Source organism: Pipra filicauda, unplaced genomic scaffold, assembly GCF_003945595.2.
Source record: "Pipra filicauda isolate LSUMZ 115617 unplaced genomic scaffold, ASM394559v2 scaffold854_size65383_pilon, whole genome shotgun sequence".
NCBI classification, from domain to species: Eukaryota; Metazoa; Chordata; class Aves; order Passeriformes; family Pipridae; genus Pipra; species Pipra filicauda.
This window is the reverse complement of record NW_024105036.1, coordinates 12,039-29,643: the sequence shown is the minus strand read 5'-3', so window position 1 is coordinate 29,643 and position 17,605 is coordinate 12,039. Positions and strand designations below refer to the sequence as shown.

The 17,605-nt window shown below is 62.0% G+C and overlaps 1 protein-coding gene across 2 annotated transcripts in view; it reads left to right on the top strand.

Moving 5' to 3' along the window:
* The window catches only part of LOC113987475 (liprin-alpha-4), a 58,262-nt gene that overhangs the window by 28,641 nt on the left and 12,016 nt on the right, over positions 1-17,605 (top strand). For both annotated transcript variants that reach the window (XM_039390656.1, XM_039390655.1), the window contains exons 2-12: positions 98-844; positions 9,208-9,309; positions 9,390-9,554; positions 10,823-10,897; positions 12,471-12,560; positions 13,081-13,302; positions 13,672-13,818; positions 13,920-14,054; positions 14,532-14,615; positions 15,412-15,543; positions 17,157-17,219. In XM_039390656.1, the coding sequence (XP_039246590.1) occupies positions 608-844; positions 9,208-9,309; positions 9,390-9,554; positions 10,823-10,897; positions 12,471-12,560; positions 13,081-13,302; positions 13,672-13,818; positions 13,920-14,054; positions 14,532-14,615; positions 15,412-15,543; positions 17,157-17,219 (1,452 nt within the window). In that variant the 5' untranslated portion in view covers positions 98-607. The remainder of the gene's footprint in view (positions 1-97; positions 845-9,207; positions 9,310-9,389; positions 9,555-10,822; positions 10,898-12,470; positions 12,561-13,080; positions 13,303-13,671; positions 13,819-13,919; positions 14,055-14,531; positions 14,616-15,411; positions 15,544-17,156; positions 17,220-17,605) is intronic.

Below are 17,605 nucleotides of genomic sequence, written 5' to 3'. Positions count from 1 at the left end.
CGAGAGTCTGATGGGAGGGCAAAGGGGGCTGGGCAGGTGCCCCCCGGGCATTTTGAGGGCAGCAGGAGGGGTCTGATCTCTGTCCCTTCTCCTGTAGGTGTTTGAGGAGCTGCAATGCCCAGCAGAGACACGTTTCCACGAGGGCAGTGACACCTGGCCCGGCCTTAGGGAGAGCAGCCCATCGGCCCCAGACATGCTTGGGCAGCCCCCAAACCCCTCGGACCTTCCCTGTGCTGCTGCTGGCTCGGGCTCCCCGCTGGGACGAGTCCTCAAGGGTCACTTTGCCCCGCTCTGAGCAGCCCCTGATGCTGCAGCCCCTTCAGGAGGCAGCCCAGAGGTGCCCCAGGACTGTGGCAGTGACGAGCGGGGGGATCTGAGACCCCGAGGACCTCGCTGGTGCCGAGGCCCCCCCCCCATCCCGGCCGGGGCGATGCCAACCCCCGCCTAGCCCCCGGGCGAAGGGATGGGGGATCCCCCCACCTCCAGCACCCCGCTGCCCCCTCCTGCCCCGGCTCCCCCGGCCCGTGGGGGCCCGTGGTGATGTGAGCAGGGCCCCGAACCCCCCGGCCCCCAGCGCCCACCCTCAGGCACCACCGGCCCCCCCGCCATGATGTGCGAGGTGATGCCCACCATCAGCGAGGGGGACCCCCTGGGGCCCCCCCAGGGCTCGGAGGCCGACGCCGACTTCGAGCAGCTGATGGTGAACATGCTGGACGAGAGGGACAAGCTGCTGGACACGCTGCGGGAGACGCGCGAGACGCTGTCGGTGACCCAGAGCCGCCTGCAGGAGACGCTCCGGGAGCGGGACCAGCTCCAGAGGCAGCTCAACTCCGCCCTCCCGCAGGTAAGGAGCCGGCCCCGGGACGGGCAGGAGCCTCCGCTGAGGCCTCGGGCTGCGGGATGCGGGGTTTAGCTTGTGCCTTTGGGCGCCTGGAGCTGCTCTGAGCGGATTTGTTGCCCCTCGTGTCGGTGGGAAAACCTGGAGGTTCTCCCGAGCCGCAGCCAGCTCAGACACCTCCTTCCCTTTGGAGCCCTCGCTGTGAGTCCAAGTGGGGAGGTGTGGGAGTTCAGTCCCCCCCGTGCACGGGGAATGGTCTTGGAGAAGGGACAAAACCTTCCTGAGACAGCCCAGGGTGTCCTCTGCAGCCCCAGAGCCTGCGCTCGCCCCAGGGGACAGTCCCTTGGGAAGCAGCTCCTGGGGAGCAGGCGGCACATTCTGGGGAATGGATCCAACCTGCTGCCTCCAGCCAACTCCCTGGGATGGCAGGAGGTCCTGAGGGGGCACTGAGAGTCCCCAGGTGGGGACATTAACCCCTCACCTTCCCCACTGCTGGAGGGCAGCCCCACCTCGGCCTCTCCCACGCCAGGAAGGCCCCTTCCCTTCAGCCCCATCACCCACTGGGACTCCTTTGCCTCGAGGTCCTGAGAGGGGACCCTGGAGGCAGAGCTGGGAGCAGGGTGGGGATGGGACACTGCAGGGAGCCCAGGGAGCAGAGGGGCAGCCAGACTGCCAGGGGCTGTGCTCAGCAACAACCCAGGGCACGGGGAATGCTCAGCAACAACCCAGGGCACAGGGAATGCTCAGCAACAACCCAGGGCACAGGGAATGCTCAGCAACAACCCAGGGCACAGGGAATGCTCAGCAACAACCCAGGGCATGGGGAATGCTCAGCAACAACCCAGGGCATGGGGAATGCTCAGCAACAACCCAGGGTGTGAGGAGTCAGGGCTCACCTTGGCTCTCCTGAGCTGTCTGGGGTTGCTCTGCTCCTGGTTCCTCACCTGCAGGACCCCCTCCAGGTGCTCCAGAGACCTGGACTTGGGCTCAGCCTCCACGAAAATGCTCAGGTCAGGAGAGGGTGAGGTGGATCAGCATCACAGAGCTGTGCAGGGGGGATCTGAGCTGCCCACTGTCCCTGTGGGGCCCTGTGGGACAGGGCACAGTGTCCCAGGGCCCAGATTTGGGGGAACAGGGATTTTGGGGGGGCTTTTGCACTGCTCCACTGTGGGTGTGATGTGGCGAGGAGCCCAACAGCCAGGGGAGGCAGGAGCCTTCCAATGTTTATATCCATCCTGACTGTGCCAGTGCTGAGAGCTGGGATCCGCCTTGCCTGGGCACTGGAGTTTGGGGCACCCGAGGAGATGGGAAATTCCTCATGGATCAAAGCTGGTGGCACAAGCAGGACAGAGCTGGAGCTGGTGGCTGCCCAGCTCTCTGCATCCCTGCTCCTCCCTGGATGGGGGAAAGCAGCTGGGCCAGCACATCTCCAAGCATGGAGCTGGGCTGGTCCTGGCTCTGCAAAAATCCCAACGGTGCTTCCCAGAGGCTCCTGGGGACGAGCTCCTCCCTGTCCTCAGCGATGTGCTGCGACATTCCCAAGTGCTGGGTGCATCCAGGGCCAGCACCACGACATTCCCAAGTGCTGGGTGCATCCAGGGCCAGCACCACGACATTCCCAAGTGCTGGGTGCATCCAGCACCACCCCCGTGTGCCGGCGGGGGTCGGTCCCCTCTGCTCCCTGCTCCTGTGCCAGCATTCCAGAGGGAGCACGCCAGGTCACCCTGACGCTCCCACTGCCCGCCCCGCCACAGCCGCCCGGGATTAAGGGATGCGGATTTATCCTCCTCTCCCGCTCCGGGAGCGGGCCCTCGGAGCCTCGGCACGGGTGGGGTGTGCACGGAGCAAACTGGGTCAGGGCACAGGGACCCGCCGGCAGCGCCGCACCCGCGGCCCCGCCGGGTGCCCCCCGCTCCATCGGGGCCACGTCCCGCTGCCCCCGCCCCGGGATGTGACCGGGGGGGCATCCCATGGGGAATTCCCCCCGGCTGCCGCTGCCCGCCGCCGCCCTGCCTGTCCCCGCGCGGGCGGGGGGTCCCCGGTGCCCGCTGTGCCCCCCGGCCCCGGGGCTGCCCCCGCGGGACATGAGGGCTCGCCATGGACTCGGGAAGCAAAGCCAAAGGCGCCCACCCGCCCAATGGGATTAACCCCAGCATGTACCAGGTAAGGGGGGCACGGCGGGTCCCTTCCCCGGGGCACCGTGTGGGGCCATCCCCTGGCTCTGCCCCATCCTCTTCCTCCTTTGTGAGCCCTTTTGCCCGGGAGCTTCCTGCGACGTGTCAGACCCCGCTGGGATGGGATCCAAGCGGGATTGCTGGGAGAAACCTTCTTTTGGGGGCAGGGTTGGGCACCCGGGCTTATCGGTGGCCTCCCACGGGGCTGGCAACCACGAAGAGCCGGGTTGGAGCTGCTCACAGGATGCACTGCCCGGGAGGCTGGCAGGGAGGGAGGCTCGGGATGTGGCACTCGGCATCCTCTCAGGGAAGAGGGGCAGCTGGAGACTGCTGTGTCGGCACGGGATCCAAAGGGATGGGCAGGGAATGGGTGTCTGGGGCAGATCCACGCTTGGGGCAGGCAGGGAATGTGCCTGTCCGTGGAGCAGGCAGGGATGTGCTCATCCATGGGACAGGCAGGGATGTGTGTGTCCATGGGACAGGCAGGGATGTGCTCATCCATGGGACAGGCAGGGACGTGTGTGTCCATGGGACAGGCAGGGATGTGTGTGTCCATGGGACAGGCAGGGATGTGCTCATCCATGGGACAGGCAGGGATGTGCTCATCCATGGGACAGGCAGGGATGTGTGTGTCCATGGGACAGGCAGGGATGTGTGTGTCCATGGGACAGGCAGGGATGTGTGTGTCCATGGGACAGGCAGGGATGTGTGTGTCCATGGGACAGGCAGGGATGTGTTTGTCCATGGGACAGACAGGGATGTGCTCATCCAGGGGCAGGCAGGGATGTGCTCATCCAGGGGCAGGCAGGGATGTGCTCATCCAGGGGCAGGCAGGGATGTGCTCATCCAGGGGCAGGCAGAGGATGCTCCAGAGATGCTCCTGCCTGTGGCTCCCATTCCCCCTTTCCTGAGCCACGTAGCCAAAGCCATCCCCACCCCCAGCCCGTGGGGGATCCCTCAGCCCCCAAAAGGCAGAACTCCAGGGCGATTTCCCGGGGAGCCTAAGCTGCCTTAATGCTTCTTACATGATTTATTTATTCATGTGGGAGTGCTGAACGTGCCTTAATCACCCTGGAAGCTCCCGGCTCCAATCCCGCCGCCCTCCCTGGTTTCCAGGGAGTGTGTGGCCACCGACTGAGCCCTGAGTGGGGTCTGGGTGCTCTCAGCAGCCCCCCCCGAGCCCTGGCAGGGGTGCCAGCTCCCTCCTGCCCGGCCACCCAGCTCCTGGGTGTGGGTGGCACCCAGGGATGTGACATCCAGGTGTATCCAGGTGTGTTCCCAGGGCGGGGTCCCGGGTGGGATGGGACTCCTCCCTACCCTGGGGTGTCGAGGGGGTTTGGCAGGAGTCCCTGTGCCCAGCAGTGTCAGGGGGAGAACAGGCTCCCAAATTCCACAGGGCTGCTGTGCTGAGGGTCCCGATGGCCATGGAAACCTCCCACAGTTCATCCATCCAGAGCTGCCTGGGGAGCTGAGAACTGGCCTTTTTGGACAGATCCCATAAGACTCCCTGAGCTCCACGGAGGTCCCTCAGGAGCTGGGGAGGGTCCTGGCACCAAACAACCACCCCAAATGCTTCCCTTTAACTTAAAAAGATATTTAGGGTTAACTTGTGAAGAACAGCACAAACCCGGGAACCTCAGCAGCACTTGGCAAGGGGAAAACACCCATGGGGTAAGCCCCTTAAAGTGTCTCCAGATTTTGGGAAGATATGGAGGGGTCTGGCAGCTGTGTTGGATCGTTGGAGCTGGTCATGCTTCCACAATACCAGGCCCCTGAGGTGTTGGATTCCTGCTTGCTCCATGAGGGTGGAAATACTCCTCCTGACCACGTGCTGAGAAGGGAGGACACCAGTTCCCCAGGGATGGTCCCTCAGAGTCCCAGAGCTGTAGCCAAGAGGTGCAGGACGTGCTCAGTGCTGGGGGTGGGTGATGGTGGGAGCCCTGCGTTTACCCGGCGGGATTTAATCTCTGTAATCCCCTGCTACACATCCTGGAGTTGTGTTCATCCCCTGGGCTCTGGTTTGGGGCTTTCTCATCATCCTGCACCCCTCCTGGGGCACAGGGGTGACGGGGGTGCCAGCCCCCAGCTGGGACAGGCCATGGCTGGGGCTCCATCCCTGCGTTGTGCCGAGTCAGCAGCGCTGGATTCCTGGCACACCCTTCCCACACATCCACGCCAGGGCCCCTCAGGAGCAATCACTCCAATTAGGGGCTTTAAAATGCCATTAATCCTGCAGCTGGAGCCGGTGTGTCCCCGGGCTGGGTGTGCTGGAGCAGCAGCAGCCATGCTCCTGCCACAAATTCCAGGAGAATTCCTCTTGTGGTGGTGCCTCCCTGGCTGTGCTGCCCACAGCGGTGGGAGAGGCAAGAGGTGGCCCTAGGCTGGGGGGCTTTTGCATTTCTCTTCTCCCCCGGAGCTTCTTAAACCCCTCCTTGCTTTCCCAGCCATCTCCACGGGGTTGGTTCCTGGCTGCCTTCCAGCTCTTCCCTGTGCCTTCCCCACTGGTGCAACCCCAACCCCCCCGACATTCCTGGTGCTGAGTGGAGATCCCAGCCCCATCCACAGCATCCCTCTGGGTCTCCCTCCCTGCTCTGAGGTCTCCACCCTGCTCCCCCTCCCCCTGGGCCTTGGGACTGAGCCCAGCCCGTTGTGCTGAGGGTGCTTTGGTTTTAATCCCAATTAGCTGCTTCCTGGGCCGCCGGGTTTCCCAGCGGGCTCCCGAGGGCTCCCAGGGCTGTGTCTCCTCATCCCTCCTCCGACCGAAGATCAGGCACCTCTCCTTCACTTTCTAATCTGGTTAGAGGTGTCCCTGCTTAGTCCAAGAGCCGATCTGAGCCAGGGGCAGGCCTGGGAGGCTCCTGGCTGTGGCCAGGGCTGAGGGAAATCATCTGGATCTTCTTTATCCGCACTTTGCTGGGATGTAGGACACTGGCACGCCGTGGATGGGGGTGCAGGCTGCTCTCCACGGTGTGACACCGCCGCCAGGAGCTGGGGACAGCTGCTCACGGTCCCCAGACTGGCCCGGTGGCCCGGAGTGAGGTGGCAGTGCCGGCATCTGGCACAGCCCGGGCTGGGGGAGGTGGCTACACGCGGGTGCTGGAGTGATTTATCCCTGTTTTTCCTTCCTAAGGCATCCAAACAAGGCCCCGTGTGCTCGGCTCACCCTCCCTGCCGGCCTGGCTCGCCTCGGGGCCGTTGCTATTTTTGGTGTAAACGTTCCTTTTTGCGGCCTTTCCCCGGGGGACGACGCTCGTCACCGGCTCCTTTATTTGCCGTGGGATGCCGGGACACAGCGCGGGATGCAGGCGGCCATTCCCGGCGGGAGGGAGGGCTCGGGGAGGAGCGGCCCGAGGGGATGGGATGGGATGGGATGGGATGGGATGGGCAGGGAGCAGAACCGCTCCGTGTCTGACCCGCTGACCGGGTATTGCCGGGCCGGCCGCGGGGGGGGTTGCCGGTCTCTCTCCGGGGGATTTTCTCCCTTTTAATCCCCTCTTTCGGGATGAAAGGCTGATTGTGGGCACAATCTGTGCAGCCTGCCCACCCCAGCGCGGGGCGAGGAGAGCTGGGTCCCGGAGATCCCGATCCCCTTCCCTCGCTGCCTCCCGTCCGTCCCACGCTGCCTCGTTCGCTCCAGTGGGAAGAGTATCCACGGCCACAGTCTCTGTTTTCCCTGCCGACCACGGGGCAGAGCAGATCCGAGGGCTTTGGATCCGCAGGGCTCCTGCCCCGGTGCTGGAAGAGCCCGCAGTGTTTCCCCGCTCGCTGAACGACATTCCCGGGGCCACCACGACTGCCAGGATGCTCTTCCCGAGCTCCTTAAGCCTCGCTGCCCTCGTCTTGGCACGCTGAGGGGCCGGGGCAGTGACACATCCCTGAATCTGAAGCAGCCCGGCGATGCACGGGCTCCTCGCGCTGCTGCTTCCTGCTCGCCGGCATTCCCAGCCCGGATTTAATCCGCAGGGATGCTCAGGAGCTGCTCGCAGCGATTGCATAACCCACGGAACACACACGGGGGGTGAGGCTGGGCTGGGCAGGGCTGGGATCCCACTGGGCCAGGATCCCACCGGGCTGGGAGAGCTGGGAGAGCTGGGATCCCTCTGACTGGGAGAGCTGGGATCCCACTGAGCTGGGATCCCCTCGTCTGGAAGAGCTGGGCTCTGGGAAGGGCTGGGCTGGCACAGGGGGTTCCCAGGGCAGCTGGGTCTGCAGTGGGGTCACTGCACGGGGGGACTGTGGGATGGGCTGGGAGTGAGTGTGGGAGGGGGCCTGGGCACGGCAGAGGCTGGTGATGGGGGTTTGGGGTGTTGTGACAAGTTTGGGGGAGAACTGATGGGGACAGGGGTGAGCCCAGGGCTGGAGGGGTCTCTGGGGAAGAGATGAGGACAGGGATGATGCCGGGACTGGAGTGATCCCAGGACAGGGGTGACAGCAAGTCTGGAGTGGTCCCTGGGGAAGGGTTGGGAACAGGGATGAGCCCAGGACTTGGGTGATCCCAGGACTGGAGTGATCCTTGGGGCAGGATGGAGAAAGGGATGAACCCAGGGCTGGAGGGGTCCCTGGGGAAGGGATGGGGACAGGGATGGCCCCGAGGCTGGAGGGGTCCCTAAGGAAGGCCTGGGGCAGGAGTGGGTCTGGGAAGGAGCCAAGGAACTCGGGCCCTGGGGTGATGCCGGGGTGAGGATGTGAGGGGGCAGCCCCTGGGGCAGGTGAGGGGCAGGAGAGCAGCTGTTCACAGGGACAAGGACTCCTCCCTTCCCCACACTGGGACCTGCTCGGGTCCTGTCCCCCAGTGGGGCTGCAGCTTCCTCAGTGCCACCACCACCCCCAGCAGCCCCAGGCTGCAAAAACCCCTCCAGCAAGGGAGGGTCGGGGTGGGAAGGGAGAGGGAAAACCTCCGGGATGGAAAAGCTCTGGATTTCTTGGAGCTTCAGCTGTTGCAGGAGGTCTCACTTGGAGCTGAACAGAGCATTTGGTTCAGCCTAAGCCTCAACGTTTTGCTTCGGTTTGAAGGGGTTTTATTTGTTTAACCTGAAAATTGAAGCGATAGAGAATCTCATGCTGTAAAACCACTCTCAGCCCTCAGTGGAAATTTGGTTAATGCTCCATCAAATCCTTCTCAGCTTCTTCTGAAACCCTTTGCCTTTTAAAATTCTTCTCAGCAACACTGTGAAAGTGGTGTAAATTCACAACTCATTCCCACATTTGCATTTTTCACCCTAAAAAATCCCAGCTGCGAAACGTCTCCTGGTCCTGGCACCGCTCGGGACCGAAGGAGCCCTGAAGGAGCAGTGGGAGGTGCTCCTGGGCTCACCCAGCTGCTGGGGGTTCAGTTTTTAAGGGAAAACCAACCCTCCCGCATCCCGGGAACTTCAGGGGGAGTTTCCTTTCCCTTCTGACACAGCCGTGAGTGGGATTGGTGTTTCCCAGGAGCCCATCCCCAGGGATGTGCTGGCTGGGCAGCTCTCCTTTGGCAGTGCCCTGGGCACGGCTCTTCCTGGCTGTCACCTCCCGGTGACAGGAGCAAGAACTGGTGGCACCTGGCATGTTTCCTGCTGTGTCCCATCCCTCTCCTCTGGGGTTTGGGGCCTGGGGCTGCCCCGTAGGAAGCTCAGTGGGGCTCCACACACTGGACTGGGGCAGGTCTTGCTCTTTCCTTTGGAAGGAGGTTTTTTTGGATGATTCCAGGTCCTGAGGCCATGGCAGAGGGTGGCTGAAGGCCAGGGGATGGAGGCTGGCTGAGGGCCAGGGGACTGAGGCTGGCTGAGGGCCAGGGGATTCATCCTGGCTGGCTTTGTGGGAGGTTTGACCTCCTGGGAGGCTCCAGGGTGGGTGCTCTGCATCGAGGGGACAGTGGGAATGGGAACACGCTGGTGGCCTTGGCTGGGAAGCTCTAAATGCCATCGAGCACCTCTGGAGCTGCAGAGCAGTGTGTCCTGTCACTGGACATCAAACCAAATGGGTAAATATCGGGATGCTGCGCTTTTCCTCGTGCGAAGCACTTGGAGAGGCCGGGAATGTGGCCTGGGATGTGCTTCCCCACCGACCTCCTGACGCTGCCCTCTCCCTGGTCGAGTTTGGGTGGGAAGTGCCCCGTGCCGGAGGTCTCGGCAGCGGGGCTGGAACTCTGGCTCCATCCCCACCCCTCTGCCCCCCTCCCCACCCCCGTGCCCCCTGACGGCCCCGTCCCCGCAGGAGTTCGCGACGCTGACGCGGGAGCTCAGCGCCTGCCGGGAGCAGCTCCTGGAGCGCGAGGAGGAGATCTCGGAGCTGAAGGCTGAACGCAACAACACCCGGGTAAGGGCGGGGCCGTCGCTGTCCCGGGGTTTGGGACCCCCCCAGCCCGGCGGTGACCCCCCCTCGCTCTGCCCCCGCAGCTCCTGCTGGAGCACCTGGAGTGCCTGGTGTCCCGGCACGAGCGCTCCCTCCGCATGACCGTGGTCAAGCGCCAGGCCCAGTCCCCGTCCGGCGTCTCCAGCGAGGTCGAGGTGCTCAAGGCTCTCAAGTCGCTCTTCGAGCATCACAAGGCGCTGGATGAGAAGGTGAGGCGGTGTTACTCTCGATGTTACACCCCGCAGTTTGAGCTGTGAGCTCTGCCCAGAGCACTTACGTTTTAAGGCTTTTTAAAAGCCTTTTGGTTTGTCATAGCCTTGAATTCGCATCCGGAGGAAGAGTCACACGCTCTCCTCTAAGAGAAGTTCTTTTAATTTAGTGAGGAAAAGAAGGTGTTTTGGCAAAAGGTTTTACAGGAGTTAAAATGCAACCAAGGAAAAATGTTTTACTAAGACACCCAGGGCAAAGACCCGTTCCCCAGGATCGATACACCAGCTTTAGTAAAACACAGTTCATGGGTTTTAAGTTGTCCACAAGGGAAAGGAAAGAGTAAAAGAAGAAAACAGATTAAAAGGGTAAAGAAAGAGAGAAGAAAGGGAGAAGGAGAAAGAGGAAAGGAAGGTCAGAATTCCATGTATGTGTCCACTGAGTGACAGTTCTCACAGGGTATTTATACCCTTGACCAAACAACTTACAAAGTTTTATTTTAAAGGTGCATTCATACAGAGTCGATACACGACAACTTGCAGTTTTATACTTACTATTAAATAGTCATTATAATTACACATATATTTTAAGACCAATAGGTGACTACTCTTGTGTTAAAATATCAATTACTGTTTGCTGAAGCTCTTTTCTTGATCTTACACCTCATTTTGTCGGGAGGGCAGATCCTTACTGGCCTCTCTTGAGCTCTTCTCTTGCCTGGTCACTGGGGGAGTTTTCTGTTTACAAGCAGTTACAATCTGGTATTTATTCAAACCAAACTTGTGGTTACATTTTACAAATTTATATTTGTGCTAAGGGCAGCTGAGTGCTGTAGGCCTGGAGCCTCGAGTCCTTGTTTCACGTGGAACCCTTCAGGAGGAAGGCCTTGGATACCCCAAAGCTGCCCCCAGGAGCTGGGGGGGCTGCCAAGGGGGTTTGGGGCTGTTGGGGATGGGGAGCTCCCCTGAGCCCCTCCTGGGGGCTGGCACTGGGCACTCTGGGTCAGCCTCTGCACTGTGGCTCTTGTTCCTCCTGGTTCCTTTGCCTCAAGCATCTCCTCCCTCTGCCAGGGGATGTCTCCAGGCTGTCCTGGCCACAGATCTCCCAGAGCTGGCCCAGCCTCTCCCTTCCTCCCCCACCACGGGATGGGCTGGATGATGCTGAGCCTGTGAATCCCCCCGAGCCTGGCAGGGCTGGGAGCTGGCCTGGATCCTGGGCACCCTCCTCGTGGATCAGTAACGGCCTCTCCTGTTGTTTCCCACTCCTGCAGGTCCGGGAACGCCTGAGAGCAGCCCTGGAGCGAGTGGCCACCCTGGAGGAGCAGCTGGTGGACGCCCATCGGCAGGTGAGGGGCACCTGGGCACCCACCCCGGGCCCTTCCTGGGGCACTGGAGCTGCTCCCCGGGACATTCGTGGTTGAAGTTGCTCAAACACCACCCTCAGTTGGTCGTGCAGATCAGAGAGATGGTGTTTGGGCCTTTCTGGTGGGAGGCTTTTGTTCTGAACTCGCTGCTTCCATGAAGGATTGTCTGTGTTTGAGGGAACCTTGCAGAGGTTCTGGGAGCCTTTGTCTCCCAGGCGAGGTTCCCCCTGTTCTTTTGGCTGTTTGGAGTTCATTTCACTGACACAAACCAACCTGAGTCTGAATTGTTTCAGGGGACTGAGGGTGACTTGGGATCTCCCTGCTTCAGCAGAGACCCAAACCTTGCTTCTCCAAGCCCCTCACCTTGCATTTCCCACCTTTTTCCTTGTTGGAGCCCTGGAATGGGGACCTTGCTGTCCCCAGCCTCCAACCCTTTTCATCCTGGAATCCCAGAATCCCAGAAGGGTTTGGGGGGGAAGGACCTTAAAGCTCATCCCGTTCCACCCCCTGCTGTGGGCAGGGACACCTTCCACTATCCCAGGTTGCTCCAAACCTCATCCAACCTGGCTGTGAACACTTCCAGGGATGGGCTGTTCTTGGAGAGGCATCAACCCTGTTTTCCTTCCCGGCCACTGCTGCCCAAAGGGAAGAGCCATCCCTCAGCCTGGCCAAGTTCTTCTCCTCTTTCCAGTTCCCAGGATAAGTCTGGTGGTGCTTCCTCAGGCTCCCAGGTCCCTCACCTCGCAGGGACCACTCCCCATCCTCTCCCCCCAGAGCAGGACATGATGTCAGTGTTTGTCCCCTGCTCCTGCCGGACCAGGTTTCAAACCTGTTTGGCTGCCAACCCGTAAAATGAGCTGGGAGCCCTGGGATACAGGGCTCAGATCCCTGAGGACTCCCCAAGAAAACCTCCCTCAGTGCTCACCTTCACAGCCCCTCTGCCTCCCTCTCTCTTGGAATCATGGAATCCTTAAGGTCGGAGAAGACCTCCAAGACCATCAAGTCCAACCTTTGACCAAACACCCCCATGACACAGAACCATGTCAGGAAGTGCCACTTCCATGTGTTTTTTGGACACTTCCGGGGGTGGGGACTTGACCACTGCCCTGGGCAGCTGTGCCAGGGCCTGACCACCTTTTCCAGGAAGAAATTTCCCCCAATATCCAACCTAAACCTCTCCTGGAGCAACTTGAGGCCGTTCCCTCTCCTCCTGTCCCTTGTTCCCTGGGAGCAGAGCCCAACACCCCCCGGTTCCCCCCTCCTGTCAGGGGGTTGCAGAGCCAGAAGGTCCCCCCTGATCCTCCTTTTCTCCAGGCTGAGCCCTCCCAGCTCCCTGAGCAGCTCCTGGTGCTCCAGCCCCTTCCCCAGCTCCCTCAGTTCTCCTGCTGCTCCAGCCCCTTCCCCAGCTCCGTTCCCTTCCCTGGACATGCTCCAGCCCCTCCGTGTCTCTCTTGTTGTGAGGGGCCCAGAGCTGCCCCCAGGACTGGAGGTGTGACCCCACCAGTGCCCCATCTCTGCTGCCCAGATCCATGGGTTGATCCCTGTTCCCGGGCAGGTGGCAGCTCTCCAGCAAGGAGCCGTGCGGGAGGCCCCGGCGGGAGAGCGGGATGAGCCCAAGGAACCAGCCCCGAAGCTTCCCTGGAAGGTGAGAGCCCAGGAACCCCTGCTCTGACCACGCTCAGGGAGGACATAGTTCCTCCAACCCCCTGTTACGGCTCCAGGGGGGTGCTGAGAACCCATTTTCCCTCTCCCTTGGTTCCGACCCCCTGGGAAATGCCCTTCCTGGTGGATCCAGCCCATTCCGGAGTGGTGTCAGGGCGCTCCCAGGGGCTCTGCTTCCCAGAGCTCACAGAATCCCAGAATGGTTTGGGCGGAAAGGGACTGTGAAGACCATCCCATTCCAACCCCCTGCCACGGGCAGGGACACCTTCCACCAGCTGCCCTGGGAAGCCCTCAACCATCCCCATTCCACTGTGCCTGTGGAAGCCCCATCCCTGGCCAGAGGAGGCTGTTCCCAGGGGGTCCCAGAGCGCCGTGTCTCCACTCCCACCCCTCCCCCAGATCCCTGCAGGGCCACACTGCCCTGTTGTGTGGCTGCAGGCGATGCCAGAGCCCGGGAGCTGTGGGGCAGCCTGGCATCCCCTTCCCTCTGTGCCGCCCTGCAGCGACTCTCCAACGGCTCCGTGCACCCGGAGGACGAGGCCGGGCGGGTGGTGGAGCTGCAGGAGCTCCTGGAGAAGCAGAACTTCGAGGTGGTGCAGGCCAAGGAGCGCATCTCTGCTCTGGCTGCCAGCGTGGCTGAGCTGGAGGAGGACCTGGGCACCGCCAGGAAGGACCTCATCAAATCCGAGGAGATGAGCAGCAAGTACCAGAGGGACCTGCGAGAGGTGAGCCACTGCCTCCCACTCTGCCAGGCCTGGGATCAGCAGCATCCAGGCTGGGAAGGCCCTGGAAGTCCTGCTGCCTGTGGGGCGTCCCCCAAAAGAGCCCCTGGCCTCTGGGACACTGTCCCCAGGTCCACCAGCAGGACTTCCCTGAGGTCAGAGGCAGACCTGGGGCAGTGAGCTGTGTCCCTGCTAGAAGGTTTTCCTGGGATTGCTTGACTCCCCCTTTATCTCTGTCCCACTCTCCTGCCCCTCATCCCTGTCCAAGGCAGGCTTTTCCCCGTGTTCTTGGACTCAGGGTGTCCCAGGCTCACTGGGTGTCCCAGTTATTCCCATACTGGTGGTCACAGATCAGGATGTGACATTCCCCAGGCCCTGGCACAGAAAGAGGACATGGAGGAGAGGATCACCACGCTGGAGAAGCGCTACCTGGCAGCCCAGAGAGAGGCCACCTCCATCCACGACCTCAACGACAAGCTGGAGAACGAGCTGGCCAACAAGGAGTCCCTGCACCGCCAGGTACCGGGGCCGTGCCCGCGGGCTCCCCGTCACCCCGGGAGCTGGGAGTGGGCGCCGGGGGTGGCTCAGGTGAGCAGGCACCCACCCTGGCTGTCCTCCAGTGCGAGGAGAAGGCCCGGCACCTGCAGGAGCTGCTGGAGCTGGCGGAGCAGAAGCTGCAGCAGACGATGCGCAAGGCGGAGACGCTGCCCGAGGTGGAGGCGGAGCTGGCCCAGCGCATCGCCGCCCTCACCAAGGCAAGGGGAGGGTGGGAACCTGCAGGGATGGAGCCCTGGCAGCCCAGGGCACCCCGTGCTCATTCCCAGATGGGGCTCCTCTGTCCCCTGCCGGCCCCGGGGCTGCAGGGACGAGGCACCGCTTTGAAATCCTCCACCTGTGGGGTTTGCTCAGAGATGACCCTGCTGAGACCACCGGGACCACTCTGGGAAGAGGAGGAAGAGGAAGGACCAGGCTGGGTGTGGGAGGGTGCAGGCCTGAGGGGGGTGGACGTGGCCATCCCTGCCCTTCCTGGGTGCTGGAATGGTGCTCAGTCCCTCTCAGGGCACCTCCAGCTCCTGTCACTGTGCTGGCAGGGCTGGTTTGGGCTCCCAGTGAGTGGGAGAAAGGTGCTGCATCCCAGGAAGGATGTGGATGCGTGGATGGATGGAGGGATGCGGGAGGGCCCTCGTGGTTCTGGGGAGCATCATCCGAGAGGGCTGCTCTGCTTTTCCCAGGCAGAAGAGAGGCACGGGAGCATCGAGGAGCATCTCCGGCAGCTGGAGACCCAGCTGGAGGAGAAGAACCAGGAGCTGGCCAGGGTAAGTGCTGCCCCTGCAGTCCTGATCCAGCCTTGGCTGCCCTTCCCTTGGCACCTGGACACCTGGGCACACCCGGTGTCTCTGGAGCAGGGTGGGGAGAGCAGTCTGGGTGAGCCTTTCCCACCCAGGACCTCTCAAACTGGAGCCACACAGGAGCTCATGGCACTCTCTGCTGTGGTTTCCCCCTCTCCCAGGCATCCAGGTCTTTCTGCCGACATTCCACACCCACTCCTCTCCCAGCAGCTCCCCCTGGGGCAGGCTGGGACCCCAAACGCAAGGGGGAAGGGGAGGCTCCACCTCAGGAGCAGGATCAGCAGGATCCAAAGGACAGGGAGGCTGGGCTGCTGTGCCAGGGGCTGCACAGTCCCTGCTGTGCTGCTTGGCCAGTGCCTGGGCTGTCCCTGCAGGAGCTGGGATACCCTTTTCTTGGGCATTATGGATGTGTCCCTGGTGAAGCCCCTGCTGGTTTTGTCCCAGGACAGACGTTTGCAAATCCGGAAGTCCAGCATCCCTTGGGGTTTGGGATGTGCCCCAGTGTGGCTGTTCCTGGCAGATGCACAGCTGGATCTTTCTTGAGGGTCAGGCAGGCAGGATCTCCTTGAATCCTGTCCTCTCTCCTGTTCATCCCTGGCTGAGTGTCAGAAAACCACAACAGGGCTGGAAGGGGTGGATTTGTCCCCAAAAGCTGGGCCTGGTGGGGCAGCTCTGACCCCACGGCAGGCAGGGGATGGCAGGGGGGCACTGAGGCCCTCAGGGCAGGAGGATCAGCCCCTCTGGTCACCGCTTGCTGCCCCAGGCCCGGCAGAGGGAGAAGATGAACGAGGAGCACAACAAGCGGCTCTCGGACACCGTGGACCGGCTGCTGAGCGAGTCCAACGAGCGGCTGCAGCTGCACCTCAAGGAGAGGATGGCAGCCCTGGAGGAGAAGGTACTGCCTGGGGGGCAGGGGGGCCTCTGGGGGGCTGTAAGGGGGGTCTGCAGCCCCTCTGGTGTGGAGCTTCGCCTGCCCACGGCACAGAGTTGGAAGTGCCCGTGCAGGGATGGAGAAATGAGCACATGCAGGACTCCGACCCTGTGGGAGCACAGGGAGCTGCTCCACGGCTCACCCCGGCCTGGTGAGACCCACTTTCCACTGCCCTCCACCTCCCTCAGCAGCAGGACTTGTCCTGCTCCGTTCCCTCCCTCCCCTGTGTCTCTGCTGGCACGGCCTCGGTGCCACCCATGCCCGGCTGTTGGAGCAAATCCCAACTGCATTTTGCAGGAAAAAAATGCAGCATTCATCCTGTCCCACTGCCCACCCCTTCAAACCCTCCTGTCCCCCAAACCCGGGCTGATGTGTCCTCTCCAAGCCAGGGCAGTGCCCCTGAGCAGCCTCCCAGCCCCCGCCCCACTCTGGGGAACGGGGTTTTCCTTGGAGCAAAGCAGCTGGAGCTGCTGCTGCCCCAGTGTGAGTTCAACCAGCTGGAGATCAGCTGGCTCCAGGCAGGGATTCACCTTCCAGTGCCAGTGGGAGGTCAGACCTTGGTAACTCTGCTCCCTTTGGGTTCCTGCAGGGCCCAGACTCCCCTAAGCCAGCCAGGGCACACAGGGCTCCATCCCCCCCGATGGCCCCAGGCCTGGCCCTGTGTCCCTGCTGCTATCCCCTCCTGTCCCACCCACGTGTGGCTCTGCCAGCGTGTCCAGTCCTTCAGCAGTGTGTCCAGGGGCTCTGGATAAACAGCAGGACCACAGGGATGAGCCCAAACCCCACCCCAGCAAGTCACAGGGACCAGAGTGGTGGCACCTGCTCCCCGGCCTGGTGCCACCCAGAGAGCTTCTCCAGGTCTTTCATGGGAAAAAAAGTGATTCTGTTTGACCTCCAGCTTTCCTCCCCCCCAAAAAAGAGCACCAGGGCAGGCAGCTGCAAACTCCACAGGGGAGGTTTAGATGAGATATTAGGATAAAAAAACCAATTCACAGGAAGTTTTATGGCGTTGGCACAGGCTGCCCAGGGCAGGGGTGGGGTCACCATCCCTGGGAGGGGTCAGCAAACGCGGGCATGTGGCACCTGGGGACGGGTTTGGGGCCGAACACGGCAGCGCTGGGGGAATGGTTGGACTCGGATCCCAGAGGGCTTTTCCAGCCTTTTCCCAACAATTCTGTGGTTCTGTGAACACACCTGCTCTCTCCCCTGGCTTGGATGTAGGGGACACTTTTTCCCTGGATCCAGCTGCCCGAGGGGGAGTTGAGCTCCTCTCACACACACTTCTAACCCTCGAGCTCTGCCCATCCAACCCCTCGTCCCTGTTTGCCCTCCCTGCCCGGGTTTGGGGCAGGAGATGGTCCATGGCCACCCTGCCTGAGGGGCAGGATCTGCAGAGGGGACCTGTCCAGGGGCAGGTGGGTGTTCCTGCAGCTCAGGGAGCCTTTGCCACCCCTGTGCCCGGTGCCCATCCCACGGAGATCCCACTCTGGCCATTCCTGGGCCGTTTCCTAAACGGTCTCTCTTTTTCTTTCCTCTTTTTGTTCCCTTTTATTTTCTTTTGGTTTTTTTTTTAAAAGAACACATTGTTACAAGAGCTGGAAAACACCCAAAAGCAGATAGAGGAACACCAGCACGACAAGGTAAATGAGGCTGCAGGGAGCCTGCCCCAGTGGCTGCTCTTCCTCACTCCAAACCCCAGGACAGGGGCGGTGGCTCCTCCCGAAGTGCCCTAGTTTTGGAGGAGCTGGGATCCTGGAATGCCCAGCAGCAGGAGGGCACAAACTAACCCACGGCAGTGGCTGGATGGAAGCTGCCACCCACCTCCCTGGAGACCCCCGGGGCGGGTCCCTGCCAGGCATGTTTGGTCCTGTCTCCCTGCTTCTGTCACACTCGTCCATCCCCGACCTCCCAAGGCCTGGGGGGGCTTTGCCCATGGATAGAGGAGGGATCAGGCAGCAACACCCCCTTCCCCTCGAGGCTTTCTCAGACTTAGGGGGGATCAGCTCCACACCCAGCCTGCAGGAGC